This window comes from Micromys minutus (genome assembly GCF_963924665.1).
Source record: "Micromys minutus genome assembly, chromosome: 10".
Classification (NCBI taxonomy): Eukaryota; Metazoa; Chordata; class Mammalia; order Rodentia; family Muridae; genus Micromys; species Micromys minutus.
The window spans coordinates 6,086,014-6,114,011 of record NC_137979.1 but is presented as its reverse complement, the minus strand read 5'-3'; the positions used below and the strand labels follow the sequence as shown (position 1 = coordinate 6,114,011).

At 40.7% G+C, this 27,998-nt stretch overlaps 1 protein-coding gene across 1 annotated transcript in view; it reads left to right on the top strand.

Moving 5' to 3' along the window:
- Window positions 1-3,140: 3,140 nt before the first annotated feature.
- HSPA4 (heat shock protein family A (Hsp70) member 4) overlaps window positions 3,141-27,998 on the top strand; it is a 37,667-nt gene continuing 12,809 nt past the window's right edge. Inside the window, exons 1-8 of the mRNA XM_080924082.1 lie at window positions 3,141-3,535; window positions 11,587-11,644; window positions 14,851-14,991; window positions 17,174-17,296; window positions 19,409-19,508; window positions 19,941-20,074; window positions 22,340-22,584; window positions 27,747-27,823. Of these exons, the coding sequence (XP_080780208.1) occupies window positions 3,429-3,535; window positions 11,587-11,644; window positions 14,851-14,991; window positions 17,174-17,296; window positions 19,409-19,508; window positions 19,941-20,074; window positions 22,340-22,584; window positions 27,747-27,823 (985 nt within the window). The 5' untranslated portion in view covers window positions 3,141-3,428. The remainder of the gene's footprint in view (window positions 3,536-11,586; window positions 11,645-14,850; window positions 14,992-17,173; window positions 17,297-19,408; window positions 19,509-19,940; window positions 20,075-22,339; window positions 22,585-27,746; window positions 27,824-27,998) is intronic.

Below are 27,998 nucleotides of genomic sequence, written 5' to 3'. Positions count from 1 at the left end.
TGTGTAGACCTAGCTGGACTTGAACTCCCAGATCTCTATCTGCCTCTGTCTCTGAGTGCTGGGATAAAAGATCTGTGCTACCATACTTGACTTAGTTTCATTAACTTTTTTAAGGCTGCAGATTTCAATATGTGTGTGTGTGTGTGTGTGTGCGTGTGTATTTTAAATATATAACATTTACATATACATGTATATGCATATATTTACATATACATATATACACATATGCAGACATGCACACACACACATATATATACATATATATGTATATGTCAGTAAAAATTTATTTACTGTGCAAACTGCAATACATACTAAACAACAGCAAAACCCCTACTTAGCCATTATTAGACATTCAGAGTATTTTTATACTTATTTATTTATGGCTATAGTTTTTTTGTCATCCAAGTTGGCCTTAAATTTATTGTTATTCTAGAGCTGGCCTGGTCCTTGTGCCTCTATCTCTTAGGAGTGGGATTACAGGCATGTACAGCTATGCCCTCCTCCTTTTGGCTTGTGAATGTGTTGCTCTTTAAGGTCTCATGTAGTCCAGGCTGTCCTTTAACTATGTAGCCGAGGTTAGACTTAATCTCCTCCTGTTCCTATGGCCTCAGCCTTGTAACTGCTGGTATCACAGGAGTAGGCCACTCTCCCTAGCTTTCTCTCTTCATTTTCTAAAGGTTTTTCTTGTATCCATTTATAAAAGCCTATTGCCCTTTCCAGTAGCATCTGGTTATTGTCTTTAGTTCAAATGTGAGAACCTTCTGGTAATTGGCAAATTTAAAGGTGCTGCCATTTTAGCTACTAGAGAATGAAATGCCTCCAGAGGCAGCAATAAATTCAGAGAGACTCCTCCTTCAAAAAATGGGAGAGTGCTTTATTTGCTTGGGCATTAGTTTTTTGGGTGGTTGCCCTTACTGGATCTGTTGTCTAGCAATACAAAACTTACTGTAGGCCACACAATGTAAGGGCTGGCCACATTTGCAGATGCTACCAAGCTTTATGCCTGAGTTCAATCCCCGGAACTCACAGTTGTCCTCTGATCTCTACATTCATACCATGACACATAGATAGATTGATAAATGCAATTTAAAAAATCTCTTACTGTTGAAACCATACTAAGTGATGTATTGCTAGCTTTTTTTTTTTAAAGATTTTATTCATTTATTTTATGTATGCGAGTACACTGTAGCTGTCCTCAGACACACCAGAAGAGGGCATCAGATCCCATTACCAATGGTTGTGAGCCACCATGTGGTTACTGGCAATTGAACTCAGGACCTTTGGAAGAGCAGTCAGTGCTCTTAACCACTGAGTCATCTCTCCAGCCTGTATTGATAGTTTTTTCCCTCTACTATGGCCCTTTTCTTTTCTGGAAAGTCTTCCTAGTTGCCACCATTTTATGCCTATGACTCTTGTTAGACCAGACTTGATCAAGGTGATGTGGACATTAAAGGGAAGACTAGCCTTTTACAGGATCAGAATCATATTTTCATCAGAACAACTGAAGGACAGCTTTTCCTTCCTGGGAGAGGAGACTATGTCGGAGCTCTGGGGGCTTGAGATTTCATAGGAAACTTTTGGGTGGGAAGATTTTTCTGCAGACCTATATTCTGCTTTCTCATGCTCAGACATTTTGGTGGAGTCCTTACTGTGTTGGCATCTGTCAGGAGTTCTGCCATGTTGATCCCTGGTTTGGAGCCTTCCTGCTCCTGACTACCAGAAGGGAGTTTCTCAGGTGCTGAGGCCTTTAGGTTCTTAACTTTGACTAGAATCCCATTGCTCCCTCCTGATAGGGATAATCCAGGGCATTTGCCTGTGCACCTGCGTGGAGGTGTTGTGAGGATGGCCATGTGCTACACAAGAGTCTGAGGGGAGGACATCTATCCTCTGTTGTTCTCTGATCTACATTTTGGAGGCAAGGTTTCTCTCTGAAACTGAAGTTCTAGTTTTTGGACTAGGCTGCTAGTCATCTGTAGCCCCTCTAGTCACCTTCCTGTCTTTGTCCTGCTAGGTTCTAGATTACAGCTGTGGTGAAATTCAAACCCCAGTCTTTATGGTTTCCCAGCAAATATTTACTGTGGAGCCATCTCTCTGGCACAGTTTATTGTTGGAGCTTACACTGTTAGGCACCTTTAAAAAAGAGGTTACAAATAAGTGAAATTTAAAAATGCTTACGATTTTGTGGTGTTGGGGATCCAGTCAGAGGTCTTGAGCCTGCAAGTGCTCTAGCACTGTACCATATCTCCAGCCACAAAACAGCCGGAAACTGGGGAACTCAGGATTTTTCTTCTGCAATCTGTGGGTAATTATCAGAAATGCTTTGAAGCTGGCCTCCTTTCAAACTCTCAGCAACTGGCTAAAGTTGGGGTCACTAAAGTTTCAGATTCTTTAGCATAAAGCAGGGCAGGGCTGTTATCCCAGCACTAAGGACTTTAGAATTTCAAGGTTGTGCTCACTTCCGTAGCACTTTACTAAAATTAGAATTTCAAGGTCATCCTTAGACACTGCATGAGATTTGAGATTTTGTCACCTTCCCACCTACTCTATATATAATTATCTATTAGCATCACATAAACTTGGCACTAGTCTTAGACCTTCCAGTCCTCGGAGCATGTTTTCTGGACCCTTGTGTCCGGCTCAGGGACATCTATGACTGAAAAGGTCCCTTATCTGACTTAGGGACATGAGTGATTTAAAACAGGTTGAAAAGTAGATTCCTCTTTTCTTCGTTAGTGTTTGTTTTTAACACTAGGTTTTACATAGAGCCAAGCTGAGAGGACCCTTAGCAATTTGTAGGATTAGCTCGAGTTCACTGTGGGGCCTTATAAAAACTATGGAGGGCCTGCGAAGTCACTGCCGGAAGTTCCTCCGCGGTGACGAATACGGCGGAAGTGGGCTCTCTGAAGTATTGTCTCCTGCTCGCCTAACCAGGCTGGGAGGCTCACTACAGTTCAATGAGGCTGTAGGAGCTTCTCCGCGCAGGCTCAGTTGACAACCTCGCGCCGGACAGCTTTCGTCCTCCCACTTCCTTTCCCGTTTCCTGTGCCAGGACGTGACGCAATACTTCGTCATCCGGGAGGAGCCTCAGGAGGAAAGGCGTCTGAGCTGGGATCTCGCGAGAACATTTCGTTCCAGCGCAGTTCTCGCGCTGCAGCCTTGCTCCTGTCGCTACGAGAGCCTTCGAGAGCTTCTCCGCCCCCGCTACCGGCGCCTCCTCTGCGGCCGTGGAGCCGGAACCGGCCTCAGTGGTAGAGGCCCACTTTTTCAAGGATCCTAGCATCCTCGTGGACGGTCGCTCGGCTTCGCCCGCCTAGCCGCGGTGCTCCATCAGCCCACGCGGCTTGTCCTCTCTACGCGCCAAGCCGCCGGGTTCCGTGTGCAGTGTCGGCGGCCGGCCCTGGGCCCGAGCCCGAGCAGTAGCCGGCGCCATGTCGGTGGTGGGCATAGACCTGGGCTTTCAGAGCTGCTATGTCGCTGTGGCCCGCGCCGGCGGCATCGAGACGATTGCTAATGAGTATAGCGACCGCTGCACGCCGTAAGTGTGTGCTTGGCTGGTGGGGTCGCCTCGTTTTCCAGTGGTGGGTCCGCAGGAGACCCCCGCCGAGTGCCGGGTCGTCCGCGGCCGTCACCTGCTTCGGAGCCTGGGCCTGAGCCAGTCACGAGGCCTTTCGCGCGGGCCAAACGAAGGCTTTGAGCCGGTACTCTGATCGGCGGAGGGCATGAGTAGGAACTGAAAGGGAAGGCGGGCCTGAGACCGTAGGATGGACCGCACTCACCTCTTTTTTTGGGTGTTGGGGGGTTAGGTCTGAAACTAGGCCCAGGGCTTGCTGAGCTAGTTGAACCCAATAGAGGTCCGAATTCTGCACACGGCAAGCATTTAATAAAAGTTAACTTGCAGATTGTGGCCTCGGGACTGGGAAGCGGTCTGAGTCCCACGTGAGTGGGGGCGGGGTGGCGCCCGGAAGATGGGTAGTCTGAGTACCCATGGCTTTGCCCCACCCCTGGAAGCTCTCAGTTGGGGTAACCAGGATACATAACGAGATTTAATAAAGCCGATGCTTTTCTTGATAGCGTTTTAAGTCCCTCCATTCGTTTTTTCATATTGTTATATTGGGTAATTCTTTACCCAGGTTGCTCACCTATTTCTTAATAGCAGTTTTTCATGCTAATGAATTCCAGCCGGAAGGTTGCCACAATTGTTAATGCATGACTCAAGGGCTCACTTTGACTTCTAGAATTTACACGAAGTTGTGGGACCAGTGAAGACAAATCTGCAAAAGAGATGACTCACCCAGGTCTTGCTGGAGTAAAAGGGAGTCTACCTTTAAAATATATGTAGATTTTTTTTCACCCGTAGTCCAGGAAGACCTGAAATTTGTATTCTGCTTCTGTCTCCCAGTATCTGGGATTACAGGTGTGTTAAAATTTTCTTGGTCCGGCTGTGGTGGCACAGGCCCTTAATCTCAGCTCTCGGGAGACATGGGCAGACTGAAGATTGCTGTGAGTTTGAGGTCAACCTGGTTCACAGAGCAGCAATTCCAGGACAGCCAGGGCTACACAGTAAAGCTCTGTCTTAAAAAAGATTTTCATCGGCCGAATTCCTTTAGATAAACTTTGGAAGAAGCTCTGTTTCTGGGCTTACAGTCCCAGATCATTGTTTTTATCGAGTGTTTTTAACCAGTCTTCTGGGGCAGGTGTTCTGTATCCCAGACTGTCTTTAAATAACTGGGAATGACTCTTAATCTTCCCACCTCCATGTCTCAAGTGTCCAAGTGTACATCACAATACCCAGTTTTATGTACAGTAGGGGTTGAATCCATGGCTTCATGCATACAAAACAAGCACTCTACCAACTCCGCTATTGCCAACACAGTTCTCATTCGGTGCCACGAAGCTCTGGTACCATTATCAAAGTCAATTTTCATCCCGCCCCTCCCCCCAGTGGCCAAGCTCTGCTTTCTCTTTTGTCATATTTAAACTAGGGATTTTGATTAGTATTTCTACAGAGGTGTATGGTACTGTTTTTTGAAAAGTTAAAAATTTTGCTTATAGGCATTTTAGCATTAATTTCATATTTGATAATGATTCTTCTGGCTCCTTCATCTGTAAAGATTGGCTTTCCAAGGAATTTCAACATGTTGAGCTGAAGAATCTGGTTTTTTGGGCCTCATCTGCTTAGAATGGAACATAGCCTGGCTGTTGGGCAGACTTGACCAGAAGCAGCCTGGGGAAATACTGCTCCTTCCCTTCCTTTAGATTGCCTTGACTTGTTCCTCTTGGGCGGCAGCTGTAGCAGTTTTGCCAAGAGTTTGATTATTTGAAACTTTAGGAGTTGTTTTTGTTGCCAGTTAAATTTGCATAAAGACAGAATAGGTCATTAATCCTGTGATTGTGCACACTGGCTTATTTTTCCTGTGTATTATTCTTCATCCCCTGACTTGTTTTGCATTTTGAGACAGGTATGGCTCTGGATGTCCTAAAACTCTGTAGACAGTTCGGGGAGTAAAGGTGTGCACTGCCACACCCTGCTGTAGTTTCTTCTTGAGACAAGGCCTTGTTCTTAGACTAGCTTGGAAGGAACTACAGAACTGTCACCACCTGAGTGCTGGCTCCATTTAAATACTCTGTGCTATGCATTTGATTAACAGATTTCTATGCTGGGGGTATGGCTTTAAAAATTGGAGCAGAAAGCTCAGTGTCTTTTCAGATTGTGGAAGAATGGATTAAGTCTTAGAAGTATGCAGAGACTGGTGTAGGTTTCTTCTAAGGTGAAAGTGTAAAGGTGTAGGTCCCAAGTGGTTTGGCTGTGACAGATGCACATCATTTTTATTCTAACACTATCCTAGTTTGACCTGATTCTGTAAAGGCAGGTAAAGCTTTTGCACTTCTTTTTACTTTGGGATTTACTTGATCCAGAGGAGTAGCCAAATCTCTATCTACATTTCCATCTTCTTGGTTTTAGCAGATAATGTGGCATGACTGTGGCTATGTGTCAAGCACTGGAGATACTGTGATGAACAACAAAATACTCAGTCTTGCCATCATGGTAATGGGAAAACCATAGGCTAAACAAGAGCATACTATACGGTGAAGAACAAGGTGGGAAAGTACAGAATACGATGAGACTACGAGGTGTGGGCTGGAGTTGGAGGGTGCATCTGAAATGTCATTTGTGACCTGGAAGGTAGGCATGAGTTTACATGGAGGCCATGGTGGGTTTGAAGGAGTTACTTGAGCAAGTGGAAGACCTGAGGCAAGCAGTGTTTTGACAGATTGGTGGTGGCTCATCTTGAGGCAAGGCGTGGGAAATGGTTAAGGTTTCTCATGTCGGTGCAGTGGAATGTGACCCAGCTTTTAGAGATGTGTTTGGCAGCATGTCTTTAACCCCACCACTCTTAAGGCAGAGGCAGGCGGATATCTGATTTTGAGGCTAGCCTAACCTGCTCTACAGAGCAAATTCTACAGCTACACAGACCGTGTCTCAAAAAGCAAATTATTAGCTTCTGAGGAAATGAGAATTGTTGTAATCTCTTCAACCCGAATAGGCCTGTTCAATGAAAACACAATTAATTTAGTAATTATGAATACAAGCTATGCGCCTAGATTGGGCAGTTTACCACTACACTATCCTATTCCGCAGCTATGAGATCCCTTATAACTTGAGGCTTTTCCAGGCCACGTGTTTTGGCTCCATCTTCTTCCACCTCCTCCACCTTTCCTTCCCTTGCCCAATGGGCTCTTTCCTTTATTCTGCAGATTCAAATGAGAAAAAGGTTCTGATAAAATCACCTGGGTACTTGGCTGGACTGCCCTCCTGGGGGAAGTAAAATTTACACCGAAATACAAACAGCTCCAGGACAATCCACAACAGAATGGATCTGAGATATGCAAGAGGTGGTTGAAAGTAGGAGAGTGTAGTATTTGTTTTCTCCTTGTGTAGTAGCAATGGAAGGGAAATGATCAGCTTTTGAGTAAACCAGAGGCTTTAAATTTAATGTTAATTTCTTGCTCTAGTACTGTGCATGTTTTTATTGAGCTCACTTGCCATGGCATGTGTGTGCATATGGAGGTCCGAGGACAACTTGGGAGCTCTACCACAATGTAACCCATGTATTGAACTGTGTAGTCAAGAGTGACCTTGAGTTTCAGCCCATGATCCTTAGATTCCATGTGCTGAGAGCAGGGGTTATATGTGTATGTGCACCAGTATGCCTGGCCTGCTTTCTTCTTGACTCAGTGCATAGAATAATAGTATAGTGCCAGAATATTTGCCAATAGTTTTTTATTTTTTATTTATTTATTTTATTTCTCTCTTTCCTTGAAGATAGTCTTGTGTTGCCCAGGCAAGAATGGGCTCAAATTTATGATCCTCCTGCATCAGCTTCCTGAGCACTGATACAGGTGTGAGCTGCCATACCTGGACCTTTTGTATTTTTGTTAATACTCTTGGTGTACTATAATGACACTAAGATAAAATCATGGAAATTTGTGCACTCTTTAAAAACATTTTACTCATTTACACCATATGTTTATGGACATATGTGCCCTTGGAGGTCAGAGTGCATTTATGATTCCCTGAACTGGAGCTATAAACAATTCTGAGATGCTGTGGGGTGGTGGGAACCAAACCTGTGTTCTCTTAAAGAGTAGCAAGTGCTTTCAGTTCACAGCTGTCTAGCCCCCCCCCCCAATTTTATTTATGTAATTTTATGTGTGTCTGTATATGTGTACTTTGGAGGTGGGAGTTGACTTTCAGTCTTGTGGTTATTAAGCCCAGTCCTCAGGTTTGATAGTAATTGTCTACCTGCTGAGCTATCTTGCTGGCCCCGCTCCTTTTCTTTAAATGTGCAGTGCTTACTAAGAGTTTGTTTAATTTAGGAGCTGCTTTTTTCTTTTCTTTTCCTTTTCTTTTTTTGAGACATGGTTTTCTACATAGCTAGAACTCAGTATGTTCCAAGCTGTTCCTGAATTCACAGAGACCCACCTGCCTCTGCTTTCTGAGTGTTTGGATTAAAAGGGTGTATCACCACATCCAATTTAGGAACTGCAGGTCTTAAAATCTGAGTACTTGGCATATTTGGTATTAGCTTGTTATTTTCTAGTTCTTGTTTAAGGTCCGTAACCAGAGAGTACTCTTTAAGGAAATATGCATCACCAGGCTGGCCAGTTAAAGAGACAAGTCTGTTGAAAAAAGAGTAATGTTTTCTTTAATGTCTACTAAATTCTCTCCACTCAGTTACATGAACCTGTGTTTACGGACCTCTGCATTCATCTTAACCTGTTGAAATGCCTGAATATTTGGCTAGTTGTATCATCTAAAAAGACTAGAGCAAGTGTTCTCTGCCTGTTTGTAGGATTTACAGTTTAGAACTTGATCTTGAGCTTAATTGTGAATTGATTTCCTGTAGCAGTTTGTAGTTTGGAATGGAGGAAAAATACTGTTAGGCTGTCGTGTGATTGTTCCTAGGGGCTTGTGCAGGGTTGATTGGTTGTGGGAAAGTTCACAGACATAACTACAGGCACCTTTGCACATAAAAGCACAGATGCTCACTGTCTGCAGTCTTTAACAAAGCCCTGGTTTTGAATTCTAGGGTTGCAATTTATTAGCTGTTTATGAAGCACTTGTCTTGAATCAGTTTTTAAGATGAGCAAGTGTAAACAATTTAAAAGGTAGGTGGTTAGCTTTTAGAGGACAGCTTGGAAAGTCAATTTACAGAGCAAACAATTTGGCATATTTTTGTATGAAGCCTAGTCTATATGGCTTTTTGAAGCTGTAATAGCTTTTTAAAAAAAATTTAATTTATGGTGTTACCAGTCTGTGATATGAGCCCTTTTAGAAGTGGATAATCAAAATTGATCTTTAGCAATGCATTGAGATGGATGCTATAATTTCCCCCATATCATATAAGTAAACTACAATTCAGACTAGGAGTCACCCAGCTAGAAAGACGCGCTTGTTCATGCTTGTCTCCATCACCCATATTGATAGCACAGTAGAGATGCCGAAGGTCTCAGTTGTTGGTGTTGGTACAGAACTTTTAAAACATAGCATACTGTGTGATGAGTATTTGAGAATTTTATGGATATATACAGTGTAATTTGGATATATCTACCCCTTCCTTTTTCTTACTCTTGCTGGACACCTGCTCCCCATATTCTTTCATCCCAACTTCATCTCCCACCCTTAGAACCCACTGAGACTAATACCTGCAGTATATATGCTTACAGTATTGCCAATGCTTCAGTTCATGGTTACTGGTCCCCCCCCCCCACTGTAACTTGAACTCATCGTCATGTGATCTTAGTTTATTCTTCAACAGTTTCATCCAGGTGTATAGTATATTCTGGTCACACTTACCTTCCCCCATGCCTGAGGATGTAACATTTTGAGGTTAGAGTTTGAACAAAGGGCCACAGGAAACACGGAAGGTGAATAACATAGCTTTATGTTGGGATTGTGGTCTTGTATTGTTCAGAAGTCAGATCTGGTGATTTGTAGGAAGATGGAAGTTTGCCAAAGGTTAGGCTAGGCAGCCTTTTTTGGAGTGGGATTAGTTGGGTAAGGGTGCTTGGGCTATTTTTTTAAAGGGCAGTGTTTCTTGTGATAGTGCATTTAAGTGGTTCCTAGGTGATTTCTTTCTTCATAGCTTGGCACTTGCTCTGTTAAAAAAAGGACTACTTCTATATAGGCCCAAACAAAAAGCTCAGGATTCAGAGAAAACCTCATGAGCTCTCTGGCAGTGTTCTATCTGCCGTGGGATAGTATAGCATGTAGAGGTCTGTACCATCTGGTAGATGAGCTTATAAGGTTCTTAGCCTCTGAAGCCCAGAGAGGCCTCACATTCTCTCCAGCCTCCCACCTTTGGTGTAATGTAAACATTTTAATATATCTTTATTTTGCATGGGTGCTCATGAGTATTTTCAGATACCATGGTGTGCCTGCAGGGTTCAGAAGACAACTTATGGCAAATCAGTTCGCTTCTACTGTGTGGGGCCTGGAGATTAAATGTAGACTGTCTTGGTGGCCCCTCTAGGACTCTTAATTCTTATTCTGCTAAATTGGAAAATGAAGGTTCATATTTAAGGAGGGTTAGAGTCAGAGCTAGAATATGAAGTACATAGACATGGTCTGAGTCCATCACTTTCAGACCCTAGAGAAATCTACTTACTGTACTGATGACATTCCTTTTCTCTCTGGTAAAGGAGGTAAATGGGATGCTTCTGAGGGTAAATAGGATAATGCATGAAGTAAGCAACCAGTAAAGTCACCATTAGCAAAGCAAAGAAGAGAAAGCCAGTTCCTGGAAAGGGAGGTGACACATGAGCATAAAGAGAATATAACTTGGTTCTATGGCTGTTAGCTTGCAAATCAAGTGTACAAAGCAAAACATCACCTCCCTAGCAGTCCTCTCTAATCTTAGTACTGTGTTTAAAACAAGCAGGTTTCTGGTTTTGCTTTTTAAAAGAAGCAGCAAAAGGGGCTGGAATAATTTTTCAGTGGTTAAGAGTACATACTGTTCTTTCAGAGGACTCGAGTTCAATTCCCAGCACCCATTTCTGGCATCTCACAACTAACTGCCTGTAATTCCAACTCTAGGAGATCTGACTGACATCCCTTTGTCTTCCTCAATCATATGCAGACATATGTGTATATATAGAGTAATAAAGATATTTTTAAAAAGCAAGTAGATCAATCCAGTATATGTATGATTGATTTGGAGAAGTGTTAGGAGGTGGGAATAAAGTTTCTTGGCAGTATATTATTGAGTCTGGAAGATAGTTCTGAATAAATAACTTTTCTCACACAAGTAGGGCAAGAGTTTTTTGCTTATTTTTATTTTATATGTATGAGTGTATTATAGGTATGTATGTCTGTATCACTTGCATACCTGCTGTCTACAGAGGTCAGAAGAGGGCGCCAGATTCCCTGGAAGTGGAGTTAAAGATGGTTGTGAACATGTGGATGCTGGGATTGGAACTCCTGACCTCTCCAAGTATAGGAAATGCTTTCTTAACCACTAAACCCAAGAGTTTTAAGCTTTTATAGACTGTATTCATTTTGAAATTCAACTGTGTTAAAAAACTGTTTGATCTGATAGGGGAATATGTTGCTTTGTACTAAAATTTGAACATGGGATGTGGAAGGTTAGGGGTGGTAGGTCTTGTCCTGTCTACCTCTCTAGTATTTTAAATAGGTAGTTATATCAAGGCCTGTGCTCCAGCTTCGAAATGACAAGATGCATTCTAAGGCAGCCTGTGTAAAACCATGGATGGTTTTACAAAATAGAAATGTTGAAATCAGACAGGTCATGTGCTGTTAATATATGGCTTACACTTTAATTCACATAGAAGCAAACACTACCTGGATCCAGCAGATTATATTGTGTGTTGTATGTGTGTTTAGCAGTAATAGTTAAAAAGGCTGCAAATTTAAGGAGTGTGGGAAGGGTTGAATGGAAGGGGGAAATGATGTAATTATATTTTAATTCAAAAGTTTAAAAAAAATATGGATTTTAGGTGATACTCAGATCTTACCAGCTGGGGTTTCAGATATATTATAATAAAGTCTGATTTTTCTTTTTCTAGGGCTTGTGTCTCTTTTGGTCCTAAGAATCGTTCAATTGGAGCAGCAGCTAAGAGCCAGGTATAGTGTCTGTCTTCCTCCTAAAATGACTTATTTCTCTGATTTGTCTTTTTTTTCACTCAGCACCAGAGCCTTTTTATTATTTGTGGTAAATGACAGTAGCATGTGATTGACTTGATGCAAATCCCTACTGTGTGTTGTCTGCTGTATCCCTACTGGAATCCCTACTGTACGTTGTCTTTGTGTTGCCTGGGTTGTTTTGTTTTTGTTTTTTTGAGGTAGGGTCTTGTTAGAATTCTGTAGTGGAGGCTGACCTCGAACTCGGTATTCCTGCCTCAGCTTCTCATGTGCTGTGTGCCAGCACTCAGTCTGCGCAGATCTTTCAAAAGCAGAGTTGTTAACTTTTGGTATTTTAAATGCTCTTTGAAACTAGGCCTTCCATCTTCATATCTAAGGTTATTGTGAATCAGGTGCCACAAGAAAGGTTACTAGACCTGAGGAGGCTTAGTAACAACTTGCATTGTTCTTTGTCAACCAGATCTTGACATATTTGCTTGTTTCTTGAGTAACCAGAGCAACAGAGGTAGAGTTAAGGAGTTGCATGTTTGACCTTGATACAGCTGAATCTGGAGCAGCAAGTGTGTGAGTAGTTTTTTGACCAAGCAGAACCTAAAATGAGCCCAAGATGCTGCTGCTGGAGTTGGGGAGATGGCTCAGTGGATAAAGTGTTTTTCTCAGAAAATCCAGTGGGAAAAAGTAGAGAAAACTTAATATCGATTTATGTGCACATCACATAAAAATCAATTTTTTTGCCTGGGGATAGATCTCAGTTGGTAGCAGGCATGAGTCTTGGGTTCAGTTCCTAGCATTACATAAACACATACTCAGTTTTTCTTATTTTATTTTATGTATGTGAGTACACTATAGCTGTCTTCAGACACACCAGAAAGAGGCCACCAGATTTCATGTGGTTGCTGTGACTTGAACTCAGTACCTCTGCAAGAGCAGTCAGTGTTCTTAACCACTGAGCCATCTCTCCAGCCCCTCAGTTTGTTTTATAATACCAGCACTTGAATGATGGAGTGTCTCAGGGGCTCTATTGGAACAAAATACCGTGACCAGAAAGCAAGTTGGAGAAGAAAGGATTTATTGGGTTTATGCTTTCACATCTCTGTTCATTACCAAAGGAAGTCAGGATAGGAACCCAAGCAGGAGCTGATGCAGAGGCTTACTGGCTTGCTCTCCAGAGCTTGCTGGGCTTGCTTTCTAATAGAACCCAGGACAATCAGCTCAGGGATGGCACCATTCACAATGGGCAGGGCCCTTCCCTACTGGTCACTAATTGAGAAAATGCCTTACAGCTGAATCCTATGGAGGCATTTTCTCAATTGAAGGTCATTCCTTCCCATTACTATAGGTTTCGTCAAGTCAAGGAGACATAAAACCAGCCAGTACATGGAAGAACTAGGATTAACAGGGTTACCATTGGCTGCATAACAAGTTTAAGGCCAGCCTGGGATAAATGAGTAGAGACCCTGTCTTAAAGAAAATGGTGCTTGGTTAGTTGGTTTTTACTTGAGTGTTTCATATTTGTAGGGTGCTTGGAAAAATTTTAGAGGCAGTTGATAACAAATTTATGTTGACTTTCAAATAGTTGTTTTATAAACATCACTGAATTTGTTTGAAACTGCTTTCTCTGCTGAATAGTTAAAACTGTTTTACACTGACTGCCTGATTCTGTGTTCAAGAAGTGACTATGATACACTGAGTTTCTGTTTCAGGCCAGGTCTGACTTTGGAGGTCTCACTGGCTTGGTCATGAGGAATTCTGTAGAGAGCTTTTTCTACCTTTGCAGGCTCCTGTGCTGTGAGTAGGAACATTTATCCTGGAACTTAGAATGTCCACCATGTTTCTGTTAGTCATTGTCTATTCTAGAGGAATTAAAAATCTAGAAAAGTGTATGGAATGTGGAAGTCAACTATTATGTAGAGAAATGAAATTTTTGTCTTTGTAAGCATCTAGCAGTGTTTCTTTTCCCTAAATGAGATCTTACGATAGTGTTTTTTTCTATTAAAAGTGGAAAAAAAGTATTTTTCTACTTAAAAAGTATTACCCTTACAGTCTTTCTTTAAAAAAAATAAGTCTTTTTTAAAAAAGAGGTATTTATTTTTATTTAAACGAGTACACTGCAGCTGTCTAAAGACATACACCAGAAGAGTGCATTGGATCCCATTCAAATGGTTGTGAGCCACCATGTGGTTGCTGGGAATTGAACTGAGGACCTATGGAAGGAAGAGCAGTCAGTGCTCTTAACTGCTGAACCATAGCTCCAGCACCTCTTACAGTATCTCAGTAGTTGGAGATATAATTTGTTTCTTTGTTATAAGAATAGTTAGAAACGCTTTCCAAGTAGCATTTGTTCTGTAAATGTACTGTGGTAATTTTTTTCTTCATGGGGCTGTATGTGTGTATGTGTGTGCTAGGGATTGAGTCAGAGTAGTGTACATGCTGGGTGTGTGTTCTTACACCTTCAGCCCTACACTATATCTGTTTAATGGGATTTATGAATTAATAAGTATTGATGAATTTGTTTCTGAAAAGTTTGAAGCATATAAACTTTGAGCAGTTTTAGAGGCTAATAGTAATTTTTTGTAAATATTAAATGTTTAGGAACAAAATATTTTGGTAAGTGCAGTGGCCTGACTTGAATGGAGAGGAAAAACATGCTTTAGATAGTTTTCATCTCTGGCAGTGGGACTCAGTCAGTTCCTTGTTCTCATTTTACTTGATTTAGAAAGGTTGAATGTCTAAAGAAAATTGAAACTTGGTAAGGATACCTTTTCTTTACATCTTATTATCCCCCTCCCTTTTTTGTGTGTTTGAGCATTTCTAAGATTGTTACATTAGATGGATTAGTGAAGTAGCCATGTTCTTGTGTCCCAGAGCAGAGTTTTACCAGGGACACATGGTTAGAAATAGAGAAATAGGACAGTTTATTAAGAAAGGGAAAGTACACATGAGAAATAGGAGTAGGCTAGGCACCTGAGGGAAAAGCATATCTTAGAAGCCTGTTGGCTTAGTATGTGTGTGTGGTGTTCTTTTCTTTTGACAATGTCTTCCTACGTAGCTCTGGTTGGTCTAGAACTTGATGATTTTTCTGCTATTACCCGTAGAAGGAAATTTTTCGAACTAAAAGGATTCTAACTAACCAGAGGCTGTTGAAAATTGGAAATGGAATTTTTTTTAATGCATTTCTCTTTTTTTAGGTAATTTCTAATGCCAAGAACACAGTTCAAGGATTTAAAAGATTTCATGGGCGTGCTTTCTCAGATCCATTTGTGGAAGCAGAAAAATCTAATCTTGCATATGATATTGTGCAGTTGCCCACTGGATTGACAGGCATGAAGGTAAGGACTGCAGGTCCTGTGTTATGAGGCCCCATTTAATGGATGCTCTGTTTACACCTTTATTTTTATCTTACATGTATATGTTTTTTTCATGAATGAGTATTTTACCTGCATGTGTATTAGTGTGCAAATGTGTATACCTGTGCTCCTGGATTTGAGACGAGGATACTGGATCCTATGGGACCAGAGTTACAGTTTTGAACCCTCATGTGTGGGTACTGGGAATTGAACTTCTATCCTCTAGAAGAGCAGGCAGTGTTCTTAAACCACTCAGTCATTTTTCCAGACCCTATAATGAAAATGTTTAAGAACATTTCTTGCTGATTAAGGCTGGTTGTCTTTATTATATTAGTACATTGTAGCTGTCTTCAGACACACCAGAAAAGGGCAACAGATTCCATTACAGATGGTTGTGAGCTACCATGTGGTTGCTGGGATTTGAACTCAGGACCTCTGGAAGAGCAGTCAGTGTTATTAACCGCTGAGCCATCTCTCCAGCCCAAGGCTGGTAGTCTTTGATAGTAATGGTTTATGAGCTATTGATGGTTCTGTTCCTCTGCATTGGGATCCTGGGGAGTGACAGAGAGAGCCACCTTTCCAGGGTAATATTAGTGAAGCTTTGTAGAAGATAAGGCCAAAGAGTAATTGTAAGTTTTTAGCCAGTCTTACTGCTGTAGTCATGTCAGTAGGACTGAAGCTGCAAACAGATGTTTTAGGAAACATTTGCAGAGGAATCTCTGGAGCAATAGTGACCCCATCACACTAAGGTTGTGATATGGGATGTGGTGATATACCTGTATCTTTTTCAGCAGAGCCACAGGAATGTAGGTAAGTGAGCATAAGAATGGTGTTTCATATGTTATGGTTTTGTTTTTGAGACAAGGTCTTATTCTGTAGCCTAGGCTAGCCTTGAATTCACCTGCCTTGGCCTCTTGAGTGCTAGGATTACAGGTGTTAGTCACCATCCTCAGCCAGGTTTGGTATTTGAGACCATAGCAGTTATAGAAGAAATAAGAATCCTGAGAGAATCTTAATTGAGATTCAAATGAGGCTGCGAATAGAGCCCAGTAGTAGATCGAGATTCAAACCTACTGCCACAAAAAACCACCTGACAGATACTGAGAAGTAGGAGAACAATGAGAATTGAGATGAATTGAGATGAAGAGCAAAAGGTTCTAAAGATTGATTACCTTCCAGTTCATTGAGTAAAGGTGCTTGTCACCAAGACTCAATGTTTGTGAACTTCATCTTGACCTGAAAGTTGTTCTCCAGGTGATCTCTTTATACATACTGTGGCAGGCATCCACCCTTTTGAATAATGTGATTTAAAAGTGATGACCTGGTTTATGTAAGGTAACTGGCAGCAATCTCAGAAAAGTTTGAATGGCTCACAAAGGGAAAAGGCTGTAATGCTGCAGAGGAAATGGGGACTTGTTAGAATCAGGAAACAGGACAGCTGTGTAGGAAAAGAAGGAAAGAAGATCTGGGGGAACTAGTCTGTCCGAGTAGACAAAAGTCATAGGACTGACCAAAAGCCGAGCAGAGAGTCAGTAGGTGAGGCAGGTTAGAAAGGGGAGGGGAGTCTGTCTTTGTCTCTGTCAGGTAAAGTGACCAAGTGTCATTAGTTTTTGCACCAAATTAGGATTGGAGGGAGATGGTTGCTCAGTCAAGCTCCTCTGAGTTGAGAGGGGATCTGTTCTGGATGTTAACTGCTGGGTAGAGCTAAGAGTGGAAGGATGGGTTATCTAGGGCAGAGCTTTATCATGAAATATTTCCTAAGACTTGGTCATCATTTATTCCTTAACACAATAAGCATTTATCATGACTGTGGGTTCTGGGGCATAATGAGCCCAAAACCACTTGTGACCTGGTTAGGAAGATGAATAATGTAAACACAGTGTACAGTCCACACAATAATATTCCGGTGGCAAGGCAGTTTCTACTAGCAGTCCTTTTTATGGCAGGGCAGGATGATTTGCTTTTGGATCAGGCAATTGTCTCAAGGTTTGCTCTAGGTTGTGGTTGTCTTTTGCTAAGTGTCCTGTATATTAAGCAAAATAGTGATTTTTTTTGAAGGTAATACTCTTTGTAAAGATAACCTTTTATGGTTATCTCTTGAGGCAGTGCTACTTTGACTAGGACGTGAAGTGGACTAAAATTGGATCATTTTGTTTTCCTGCAGGTTACATATATGGAAGAAGAAAGGAATTTTACCACTGAACAAGTGACTGCCATGCTTTTGTCGAAACTGAAGGAGACAGCAGAAAATGTTCTTAAGAAGCCTGTTGTAGACTGTGTTGTATCGGTGAGTTTGGCTCTGGTTTTAGGGAGCTGCCTTAAGAACCAGAGACAGGAAGTTGTTTTTACTGCAAGTAAAAATTGTTACTGTGTTGTATTGGTAATTTTGAGAAGTTCCTGGTTTTGAGACAGAATCTTACTGTGTAGCCCAGGCTGCCCCAGCAACTAAATGTTTCTGCGTCTGTCTCCCATGTGTTTGGAATTTTAGTATGATACTATGCTCAGAAATCTAGTCCTCATTTTTCTTTGGTTTTCTTTCTTTTTCTTTTTCTAGTTTTGGAGACAGGATCTCACTGTGTAGTGTGGGCTGGCCTGAGAGCTTGCTATGTAGACTTGCACGTGGTTGCTGTTCTCTCTGTCCCTCTTACCCATGCTGGAATTCTGGGCACTGCTCAGCTTTTCTGGCTGAAAGGAAAAAGATCATCACCACCCTGCTTACTCGCTCAATCTGAGCCAACTCCCCAGCCTCATACTCACTTTCAAGTCTTCTGCCTTTTTCTCAGGATTCCACTAAGTCTTGTCCTTCAAGCCTCCTTTGAAATCCCACTTTTTCCTAAGATTTTTTTTTTTTTAAAGTATCTAGTGTAGCGCTTAGGGACAGAGTTGCTACTTGATTGAATCAAACGTTAGCTGTCTGCCTCCATCTTTTTTTCCTTCCTGCCTGTATCTAGTACTAGAAAACACTAATATACATCTTTTAGTTTTCTGTGTGTCCTTGTGATGGTAGCCTGGCTGTTTGTAGGGTGTTGTCTAGAGGCTGTATGGGTTTCTCTATTGCCTTTCCCATGTAATACTTTCATCCTGTCATTATTATCTGATTGTTCTAGTTAGGGTTACTGTTGCTCTGATGAAACATCGCAATCAAAAACAACTTACTGTTCATCATTGAAGGAAGTCAGGATAGGAGTTCGAGCATTGGCAGGAACCTGGAGGTAGGAGCTGATTGTCCAGGCCACAGAAGAGCTGCTCACTGACTTGCTTCTCATGGCTTGTTCTGCCTGCTTTGTTACAGAGCCCAGGACCACAAACCGAGGGATAGCTCTACTATGGACTTAAAGGCTTGCCATCTTATGGAGGCGTTTTCTTAGTAGAAGCTCCTTAAATGACTTGTCAGGTTGACATAAAACTATCCACCACACTGATATTTTAGCTCTTTGGTCTTTTCATCTTAATGGGTACATTGATTAGCAAAGCAGGACCATTGGGTGCTCTTTTCACTGCAGATTCCTTGGTTATCCAGCAAATTGGTACTGATGCAGGTAATAATTGGGTAATAGTTATGGTCCACATTCTGGGGGTTGGAAGAATAGAAAGGCTGTTAGGAGCCCAGATGAAGTGATTATTTTGTGCAGTAGTTCTTCACATGTGGGTCATGATCCTTTTGGGGGTTGCATGTCAGATAATCTGCGTACCAAATATTTATTTATATTACTACAATTCATAATAGGAGCGGAGTTATAGTTAAGAGGTAGCAACAAAAATAATTTTATGGTTGGGGGTCACAACATGAAGGAACTCTATTAAAGGGTCGTTACACCAGGAAGGTTGAGAACCACTGGCATAGTGACTGAGGTACAGGTATAGATACAGGGTCAGGTTCTTTCTACCATTCTTCAGGCCTCCCTCCTCCCATTTTGAGAGACTTGGGGTTTAAAAAATAATTTTTCTAATTCTTGCTTAGATGTCCTTAAGATCTTGCTGAGTTTGAGTGATGTGCTGGGAGAATTCTTTCGCAGTGAAAGGACACTGCAGTCTACAGGGCAAAGGTTGTGAAGGAAGTAAGACACAGTGTCGGCACAGCTGTGCTTCATTCCTTCAGCACAAGGTGTGGGAACATAGTTGATACATTTTCCACCTACAGGTTGTAGTTTGTATCCTATCCAGCATTCTGGACTTTAGAGCAGCAGGTAGTCAGCACAGCTATATTGCTAAGTAGTACAGTCAGTATTTAAAAAATTTTTTTTTTGTGAGCCTGGGTTTGTTTATCTCGGGCTACCTTTAAACACTCTGGGATTATAGGTGTGCACCTCCACAATTAACCTGAGGAGACAATTTCTCAATCTAATTTCTAGTTGTCAACTTTTTGCAGGCCTTTGTAAAGAGAATTTTTCTTCTATAGGTTCCTAGTTTCTACACTGATGCAGAGCGACGGTCGGTGATGGACGCCACACAAATTGCTGGTCTCAATTGCCTGCGGTTAATGAATGAAACAACTGCAGGTAAGAGGGATTAAAGAGGCTAGGTGGCTAATTTCTTTATTCCAAGCACTCAGCAGAGGTGGGCAGATCTCTGAGTTTGAGGCCAACCTGGTCTATAGACAGCCAGGGATCCATTAAACAGAGAAACCCTGTATCAAAAACAAACGAAAGGGGTAATGAATGAGACAGCCACAGATGATGCGATACTGTTAACGTCTACTCTAGGACATGTGAAACATTGAGTTGGTTCACATTGAGCACTGTAATGGTAATATTCCACATGAATAAAAATTATGCAGTGTTTATAAAGAATTTGATTCTGTCTCCTGTGTAGATTGTTCCTGAGATATAAAATGTATTCTTTTGTTTTGCTTTGTTTTTTAAAATTGCTTAAATGAATTTTAGAATTTAGGAGATTCTCTGTTGAACTTACTTTTTCCCCTTCTTGTGTAGTTGCTCTTGCTTATGGAATCTATAAACAAGACCTTCCTGCTTTAGAAGAAAAACCAAGAAATGTAGTTTTTGTAGATATGGGACATTCTGCCTATCAAGTTTCTGTATGTGCATTTAATAGAGGAAAACTGAAAGTAAGTATTTTTCCAGAAAACTGGAAATTAAAATTTGATTGTAACAGAGTTTTGAATGACAAATTATTTTTTTTTATCAGTGGAAGCTTGTGAGTCACCTGAGCTGGAATGCAGATATGGTGGGAGGAGTGGAGGTTGTAGGCCCAAAATAAGCTTTATGTAGAGTTGGTATGGTGTGAAGTAAAGAGCATGAACTTTGAGGTGAGGTTCCTGAGCTCTCTGTAGTCAGGATTTTCTCACTTGGACTGTGTAGGAAGCAGTGCATCCTGACAGGCTTCTTTGGAGCATTTTCCTTGTCTCTTCTTTTGGTAAAGTGAGCTGAGCAACTGAGAGGGTATTAAAGGTGCCCTTGACATTTGGAGAGTTCTAGAAAGAGGCTGTTGATGGAGGTTTTGGATGCTAAATAAAGGACTAGACTAGAAGTGATAGTCTAGGTTTCTAGAATATTTACAGCTCTAGAGTAACCACTGTTGTAATAGAATTGTACAACTGGAGCCACATAGTGAAAAGGCTCGTGGTCCCTTTGGCAAGGTAATTTTATCTAATGCCTGCTGTAGTTGAGTGTGTTTCAAGATTCTTGGTGCTAAGGTTTAAATTTGCCCTCCTATTTTGTGGTACAATGTAGGGAGGCCTAATGTGAAATCATTTGAGGGCATTTTTGGGTTCTTGCTTGCTCTGGTTTTTTTTTGTTTGTTTGTTTGTTTGTTTGCCCCCCCATAATAGTCTTGGTTCTGTTTTACTTTCTTATCTATATTTCTATATTCTAGGGGGTTTTGTTTGTGTGCTATCAAATATTGGAACATTGGTTGTGAAATTAATATTTACAAGGTTTATAGCTATGAATTGTGGGTGACGTAATTCTCAATGTTCAGGTAATACTATAATCTTAGCCCTTTGGAAGCAAAGGCAAGTGTATCATACTGAAGACCAGTCTGATCTATAAAGTAATTCTTAGGACAGTCAGGAAAAATAAGAGTTGGCGAGATGGTTTAATGGATGAACATGCTTGCTTGCAAGCCTGATGACCTGAGTTCAATTCTCATCACTCACAGGGTAGGAGAGAGCTGAGTTTTGAACGTTGTACCCTCTCCATCCATGCGTGTATTCACAATAAATATGTAAAGAAGTGTGTTAAAAAAAAAAAAAAAAACCACTGTTTAGGGTTTCATTGCTGTGAAGAGCATTATATAAAGGACACCATATAGAAACCACTTCATAAAGGACAAACATTAATTGGGACTCCCTTATATTATAGCTCGGAGGTTTAGTCCATTATCATCATGGGAAGTATGACAGTATCTACGTAGATATGGCCTCTTGATCTGAAGGCAGCAGAAGGAGACTGGGGCATGCTGGATGTAGCCTTGGAGACCTCAAAGTACCTCTGTCCGATTCCCCAGTGACACACTCCCTCCAGTAAGGCCACACCTCCTAATAGTGCCACTTCTCATGGGTCAGGCATTCAAAAACACGAGACTGTAAGGTCATACCTATTCAAACTATCACAAACTACTGATAGAATTATTTCTAAAAAATCTGACACTTTCACATTTATATAAATAAATGATTTTGAGGCAAGGTCTCACCTTAGCTTAGGATGGTGTGTTCTGTTTCTGGAATTCTGGGATTTCAGTTGGCCTCTTTGTATTATCTTTTTGGGATGCTAAAGGTTGAACCTAGGCTTTCAGGCTTGTTTGTAAGTGCTTGTTGACTAGAAGTTGGTACAAGTGTTTGGCCTTGAGTATGAAACTCTTAAAGTGGTTTCTACTACAGTAGGTTTTAGCAACTTGAAGATTTTTTTCTGTATCTTCCACATAATGTGTAAAGTAGAGGTTATGAAATCTGTTATTTATTGATGCTGGTCTGGCTTGTTACAGTTGTCTTGACTCATCTGCTGGAAGGCTTTCGTTAGTGAGGTGAGCCATGCCTTTTCAAAGTGACTTCATGGTGCTTTCCCTCCAAAGAAAGGGAGGTTTATTTAGTATATTACCTGGGTGGTGATTAAAACGGACTGCCTATTTCATAGTGTAGTGTTAGCAAGGATTATGAGCTACATCCTTATTTTCAGCCTCAATGAACACATTTTCTAGCCTTTAATTCCAGCACTCTGAGTTCTAGGTCAACCTGGTCTACAGGGTGAATTCCAGGACACCTAGGTCTACACAGAGAAGCCTTATCTGGAAAACCAATAAAATAAAATAGAGTTGGTATTATGATAAATTTTACAATTTGTTAACTTTTGGGTTATCTTTTTTTTTCTTGAAGGTTTTGGCCACAGCTTTTGATACAACATTGGGAGGCAGAAAATTTGATGAGGTGTTGGTAAATCACTTCTGTGAAGAATTTGGAAAGAAATACAAGCTAGACATAAAATCTAAAGTTCGTGCTTTATTACGACTCTCTCAAGAGTGTGAGAAACTCAAGAAATTGATGAGTGCGAATGCTTCAGACCTCCCTTTGAGCATTGAGTGCTTTATGAATGATATTGATGTATCCGGAACTATGAATAGGTAACCGTATTAATTCTTAATGTTAAATGGATGTGACCTTCCATTTTGTTTAACTGGTTAATGAAATCATGGTTAACGTTAAAAATTACAAGCCATTTAGGGCCCAGTTTTCATGTATAGGTTGTATTTGGTGGTTCTAGTAACGAAGACTGAAACTTTTATTCTGGTAACTTAATTGTTCCTGAAAGACACTTGTTAAATATGTACTAGACACAAATTATTGGTTTTCATAAAACTAGTAAACGGTGTTTTAATGCAGAAATAGGATGAATTTAACTTAGACACCAATTAAAAAATGTTCTTTTTGACTAGTTGAGGATCATTTGAGGGCAGTATTCCTTTTGTACAGCACTGCAAGAATTCTGGGTAACTGACATTTAAGGTTATTTCAGAAACACTCAGTGTTATTGTTGCCTGATTGTGTTGCTTGGATGAGGGAGGGAGTGAGATGTTCTTTTGGCTGTGAACCTCTGGTAGAATTCAGGCAAGACTAATGGCTTGTTTGGAGAAGTGTGCCTGAGTGACCCTTAAAAAATTTGAGCTGGTATTTCTTGTTGACCAGTGTCCAAGTATATCCTAGCTCACGCCTTTCTCCTGCTTGGAAGATTTTCTTCGTTTTTGATGAGTGTGGGGCCTCCCCCTCCCATGTGCATGGGAGGGGTGTGGAGGCAAATATGTTTCAGAAATGTGCTAGTCATTTGCTGTTTATGAGAGTTAAATATGTGTGTTCCGAATCTGTTTTGCCTGTGTGCTGTTTTTCAAATGTTAATTAATTTGTATGTGTCTGCATAAATGTCTGGACCACATGTATACATTGTCTTTGGAGACCAGGAAGGATCTCTGGGACTAGACAGCGGGGGCGGGGGAGGGGAGGAACATCGTTGTGGGTGTTAGGAATTGAATCTGGGTCTTTAACTACTGAGCCAGCTGTCTCTCCCTCCAGCCTTGAGTGCTAAAACTTGTTAAAGTACTTGTTGTTAAACACATAACAACACAGTTGTTTTATAAATTACTTTATAGCTTTCACCTTTTGTTCTTGGGGGTTGACTCTGCTAACCTTTTAAATGACTGAGATTAGATTACTTTTGACAATACAGTCTAATGAATTTGCATTGTCTTTAGTTTTAAAACAATTGAGGTATGGCTGGATGTGATGGGGACATGCCTTTAATCCCAGCTCAAGAGGCAGAGGCAGGCTGATCTCTGAGTTTGAGTCCAGTATAGTCTTCACAGTGAGTCCAAGGATAGCCAGGACTTTGTTACACACAGAAACCCTTTCTTGAAAAACCAAAAAATCAAAAAAAAAAAAACAAAAAACACACACACACACACAAAAAACCCCCCCACCAACCCCCCCCCCCAAAACAAACAAACAAAAAACAGAGAATTGAGGTAATGGCCAGATGTGGCTCATTAAGTAGAGTCTTTGGTTAGAGTTCCTGGGTTTAGTTTCTAGCACCACATAATAGGTTGATAGGATGAAGGGCTAGAAGTTGAAGATTAGGCTTGAGAGATGACAAGAACAGGTGAGTACTGTCACGCCCTGTGACAATCCCCAGGATTTACATAGTAGAAGAGAACCTCCATATACATGCTGTCACACATGCAAGCACACACAACACTCACTAAAAGGAAATAGAATTTTAGCTCCATAGTTGGAGGTTGGCTTGGTTTTCATGAAACATTGATATCTTTTTTTTTCTTCAAGATTTATTCACTTATTTTATATATAAGTACGCTGTAGCTGTCTTAAGACACCAGAGAGGGCGCCAGATCTCTTTACAGATAGTTGTGAGCCACCATGTGGTTGCTGGGATTTGAACTCAGGACCTCTGGAAGAACAGTTGGTGCTCCTAACCGCTGAGCCACCTCTCTAGCCCCTGAAACATTGCTATTTTGAACATGCAATTTCCTTGAGGCAGTGATCAAAGACAAGGGTTTGCTGCACTGGGTAGGGCAGGGGAAATGTCACTTCATTTAATCTTCTGTCTGGGTAAATGTGATGATGTCTTAAGGTGTTAAGCAGCTGCTTGAATACGCACCATCAAGTGAGGTTGAGGCCAGCCTGGGCTATGTTAAGATATACTATCTCAAAAAAAAAAAATCATACAATAAAACATTTAAAAGTGACCAGTTAGTCATATTTATTTACTGCATGCAGTTCTCTGTGTGTGTGTGTGTATATATATATATACACATACATACATACATACATACATACATACATTCATACATACATACATACATACATAGATGCATATGCATATTCACTTGGTTATAATGGAGACAGTCGTTGCATAAATAAGCCCCAAGTGCTGTCTATCAGCAGTTCTCTCTTGGTACCAGTTCAGATTTTACTTTCATTCTCTGCACATATCCTAGTAGTGGAACCATGTATGTGTGTCATGTGTGTAAATGCATGATGGTTTTGAGGTTCATTCATGAAGTGTGCACCAGTGCTTCATTACCTGTTCTGGCAAATGTTTTGGATCATGTGTGGCTATGTGCATTCATAGTCAAGGTTGCTGATGGTTTGAGAATTGAGGTGGGCATATTTGAACAGATACTTCAATGTCTGTTTTTAGTTCTTTGAGGTGTGCACCTAGGAGTGTAATTGTTCTCATGAGGTAGTTCTTAAAGGCTCTCATGTGTATGTGCAAGCCACTTGAAGAGCCGTCTCCCAGTCCCCATCCAGCTCTAATAGAATTGTTCTCACAGTAAGCTTTTCTGAGTAGTAGTTGAGTGTTCCTTGTGTTTTCCAGTGTTACTTTTTTTGGAGGGACCTTGCCTTTCTGGGATGTGACAGTCTCTGGGGTGTTGTTATTGCTGGCTTGTTTTGCTCTTAAAACACTTTGTGGTTAGTTTTCATATCTAATTTTTGTTCATATGTGAGTAGTTTTCACTTCCTGTTTGTGTGCGCGTGTGCTGTTGAGGTAGACTTCATATAAAAGAACTTACCATTTTAAATGTAAACTTCGGGGCTGGTTCAGTGGTTAAGAGCGTTCTGACTGTTCTTCTAGAGGTCCTGAGCTCAATTCCCAGCAACCATATGGGATTTAATGCCCTCTTCTGGTGTGTCTGAAGACAGCTACAGTGTACTCATACATATAAAATAAATAAATCTTTAAAAAATGTAAATTTCAGTGTTTTGTATGCATATTCATAAAATGGTTACTCATGGCCACTGTCTAATTACGGAATGGTTTTTGTCATCCTCTAAAAGAGACGGAAGGTCAGTCCTAATAGCAGTCTCCATAGTTCCTTCTATTCTTGGGCATAAACTGGATTTGTGTATTCTTTTGTGCATTTTTAGTTGAAATTTAGTATTTCCAGGTCCTTTTCAGTTTTCTGCTACAGACCTTTTTACTTTTGTGAACTTTGAATCAGTTCTACCTGCCTCTACCTCAGGAGTGCTGGGATTAACGATGTGTACCACCACTGCCTGAAGAACTTTTTGTTTGCTTTTTTTGGACACAGATTATTTCGAATGTTGACTTTGAACTCTTGCTTTTCCTTTATGTACTTACTATTCCAGAGTGTTAGGATTGTGCAGTCAAGAATCACTATCATGTTACAAGAATATTGGGTATGGAACACAGGACTTCACGAGTGCTAAACAAACATTGTCAAACTATACATTATCTGCAGCCCTTGGGAAACAGTGTTTAGAGTGGTTTTTCCTCCTTTTGAATTTACTGCTTTTTTTCTTGCTCGGTTTGGGTTTGCTTATCACTATTTTTTCTCTCCTTATATACAGTCATATTTCCCTTATAAGAGAGCTTTTAAAATGTTATTTAAAAGATTTATTTTTCTGTATGTTTGCCTGTTGGTATGTAGTGTACTGTGTATGCCTGGTTTCTTCAGAGTTGAGAAGAGGGTTTGGATTTTCTGGAACCTGAGTTACAGTTATACGCCCACCATGTAGGTTCTAGAAAAACCAAATGTTAACCCCTGAGCCACATATCTAACTCCTTTTAAGGAAACTTAAGTTTGTGCCCCTTTGCTTTCCTGTCTTACCAGGGGCTGTTGATAGTTTTTTTTACCCCCAACAAACAAAAATGTGTCTTGGCTCATCACATGGATTATTTTTTGAAATGTAGATATGGAACTATACATATATAGTTCAGTGGTTAAGAGGTTCTGGGTTTTGTTCCAGCACCATTTTGGTAGCTTACAACTATCTAAAACCTCAGTTCAACGGATCTAATATCCTCTTATGATCTGAGGGCACCAGGCCTTGCACTTATATACATGAATGCATGCAGGAAAAATGCCCATATACATAAATATAAAAAAATAGAATTTAGATATATAATAATCACAGATAGACTGTGAGACATGCTAGTTACTAGACTCATTTTGAAATAACTATTTCATAGTTCTGTTAACATAATTATATTTAGAGCAGATAAACCAAAATCCAAAATAGTTAAAACAAAACAAAAACAAAGAAACAACCAACCAAACAAACAAGCAAACAAACAAAAAGATTGATGGTTGTCAAGGATTCTGGAGGAAAAGTAGGGATGGATGGGAGCAACATGCCCCCATTGTTAAAGCCTATAGACAACTGGCAGAGACTCCTTCCTTTGTTAGAACTCACCAATTGTAAAAAGTCACCATGCTGGTTAGTGCACAAGGTGTGGACAGAGGAACTGTGCTCTTTCCCTAATTCCAAACTGATCTTATAGAGAAATATTTTATGTATGTTAATGTCCTAATTTTTTTTCACTCAAGCTGGCACTAAACTTCTCTGTTGGTTTACCTATCCTGGGTATTTCATATAGACGGAATAAAAGATTGTTTGGCTTCTGTTTGGCATGACACTTTTAGGTCAGTTCCTTATTCTTCCTGAGTACCATTGACAGGCATTTGAATTGTTTCTGATTTCTGGGTTTTATGATTCATGTTGGAACACATCCTATCATGTACATGTTTTTTCTGTGATTGGTGTGTACCTAGTATAGAATTGTAGTCATCTGGCAATGCTGTATTAAGCATTCCAAGCAAAAGCCAAACTCTTAGTGTTTATTTTACATTGCCCAGAAACACGTAAGGCTGCCAGTTTCTAAATCCTTATCAGTGCTTGTGATTACCTGATTTTTGGTGATAGTCTTTGTTTTACAAATGGAATGTGGCTTAATTTATTATTTCTTTACTAGAGGCAAGTTTTTGGAGATGTGTGATGATCTCTTAGCAAGAGTGGAGCCACCACTTCGTAGCATCTTGGAACAATCCAGTAAGTACTTTTGTCATTGAATTAATTGCAGATGTTAGACTCTGGGAATGTATTGCATGTTATCATATTCTCCTCCCAGTCAAATATCTGCTGCATGAACACTGTCAATTTCATACTTCAATAAGCTTTATCTGTTCCCTGGAATGTTCCCTCTTCCTAAAGCCTTCTGTGAATG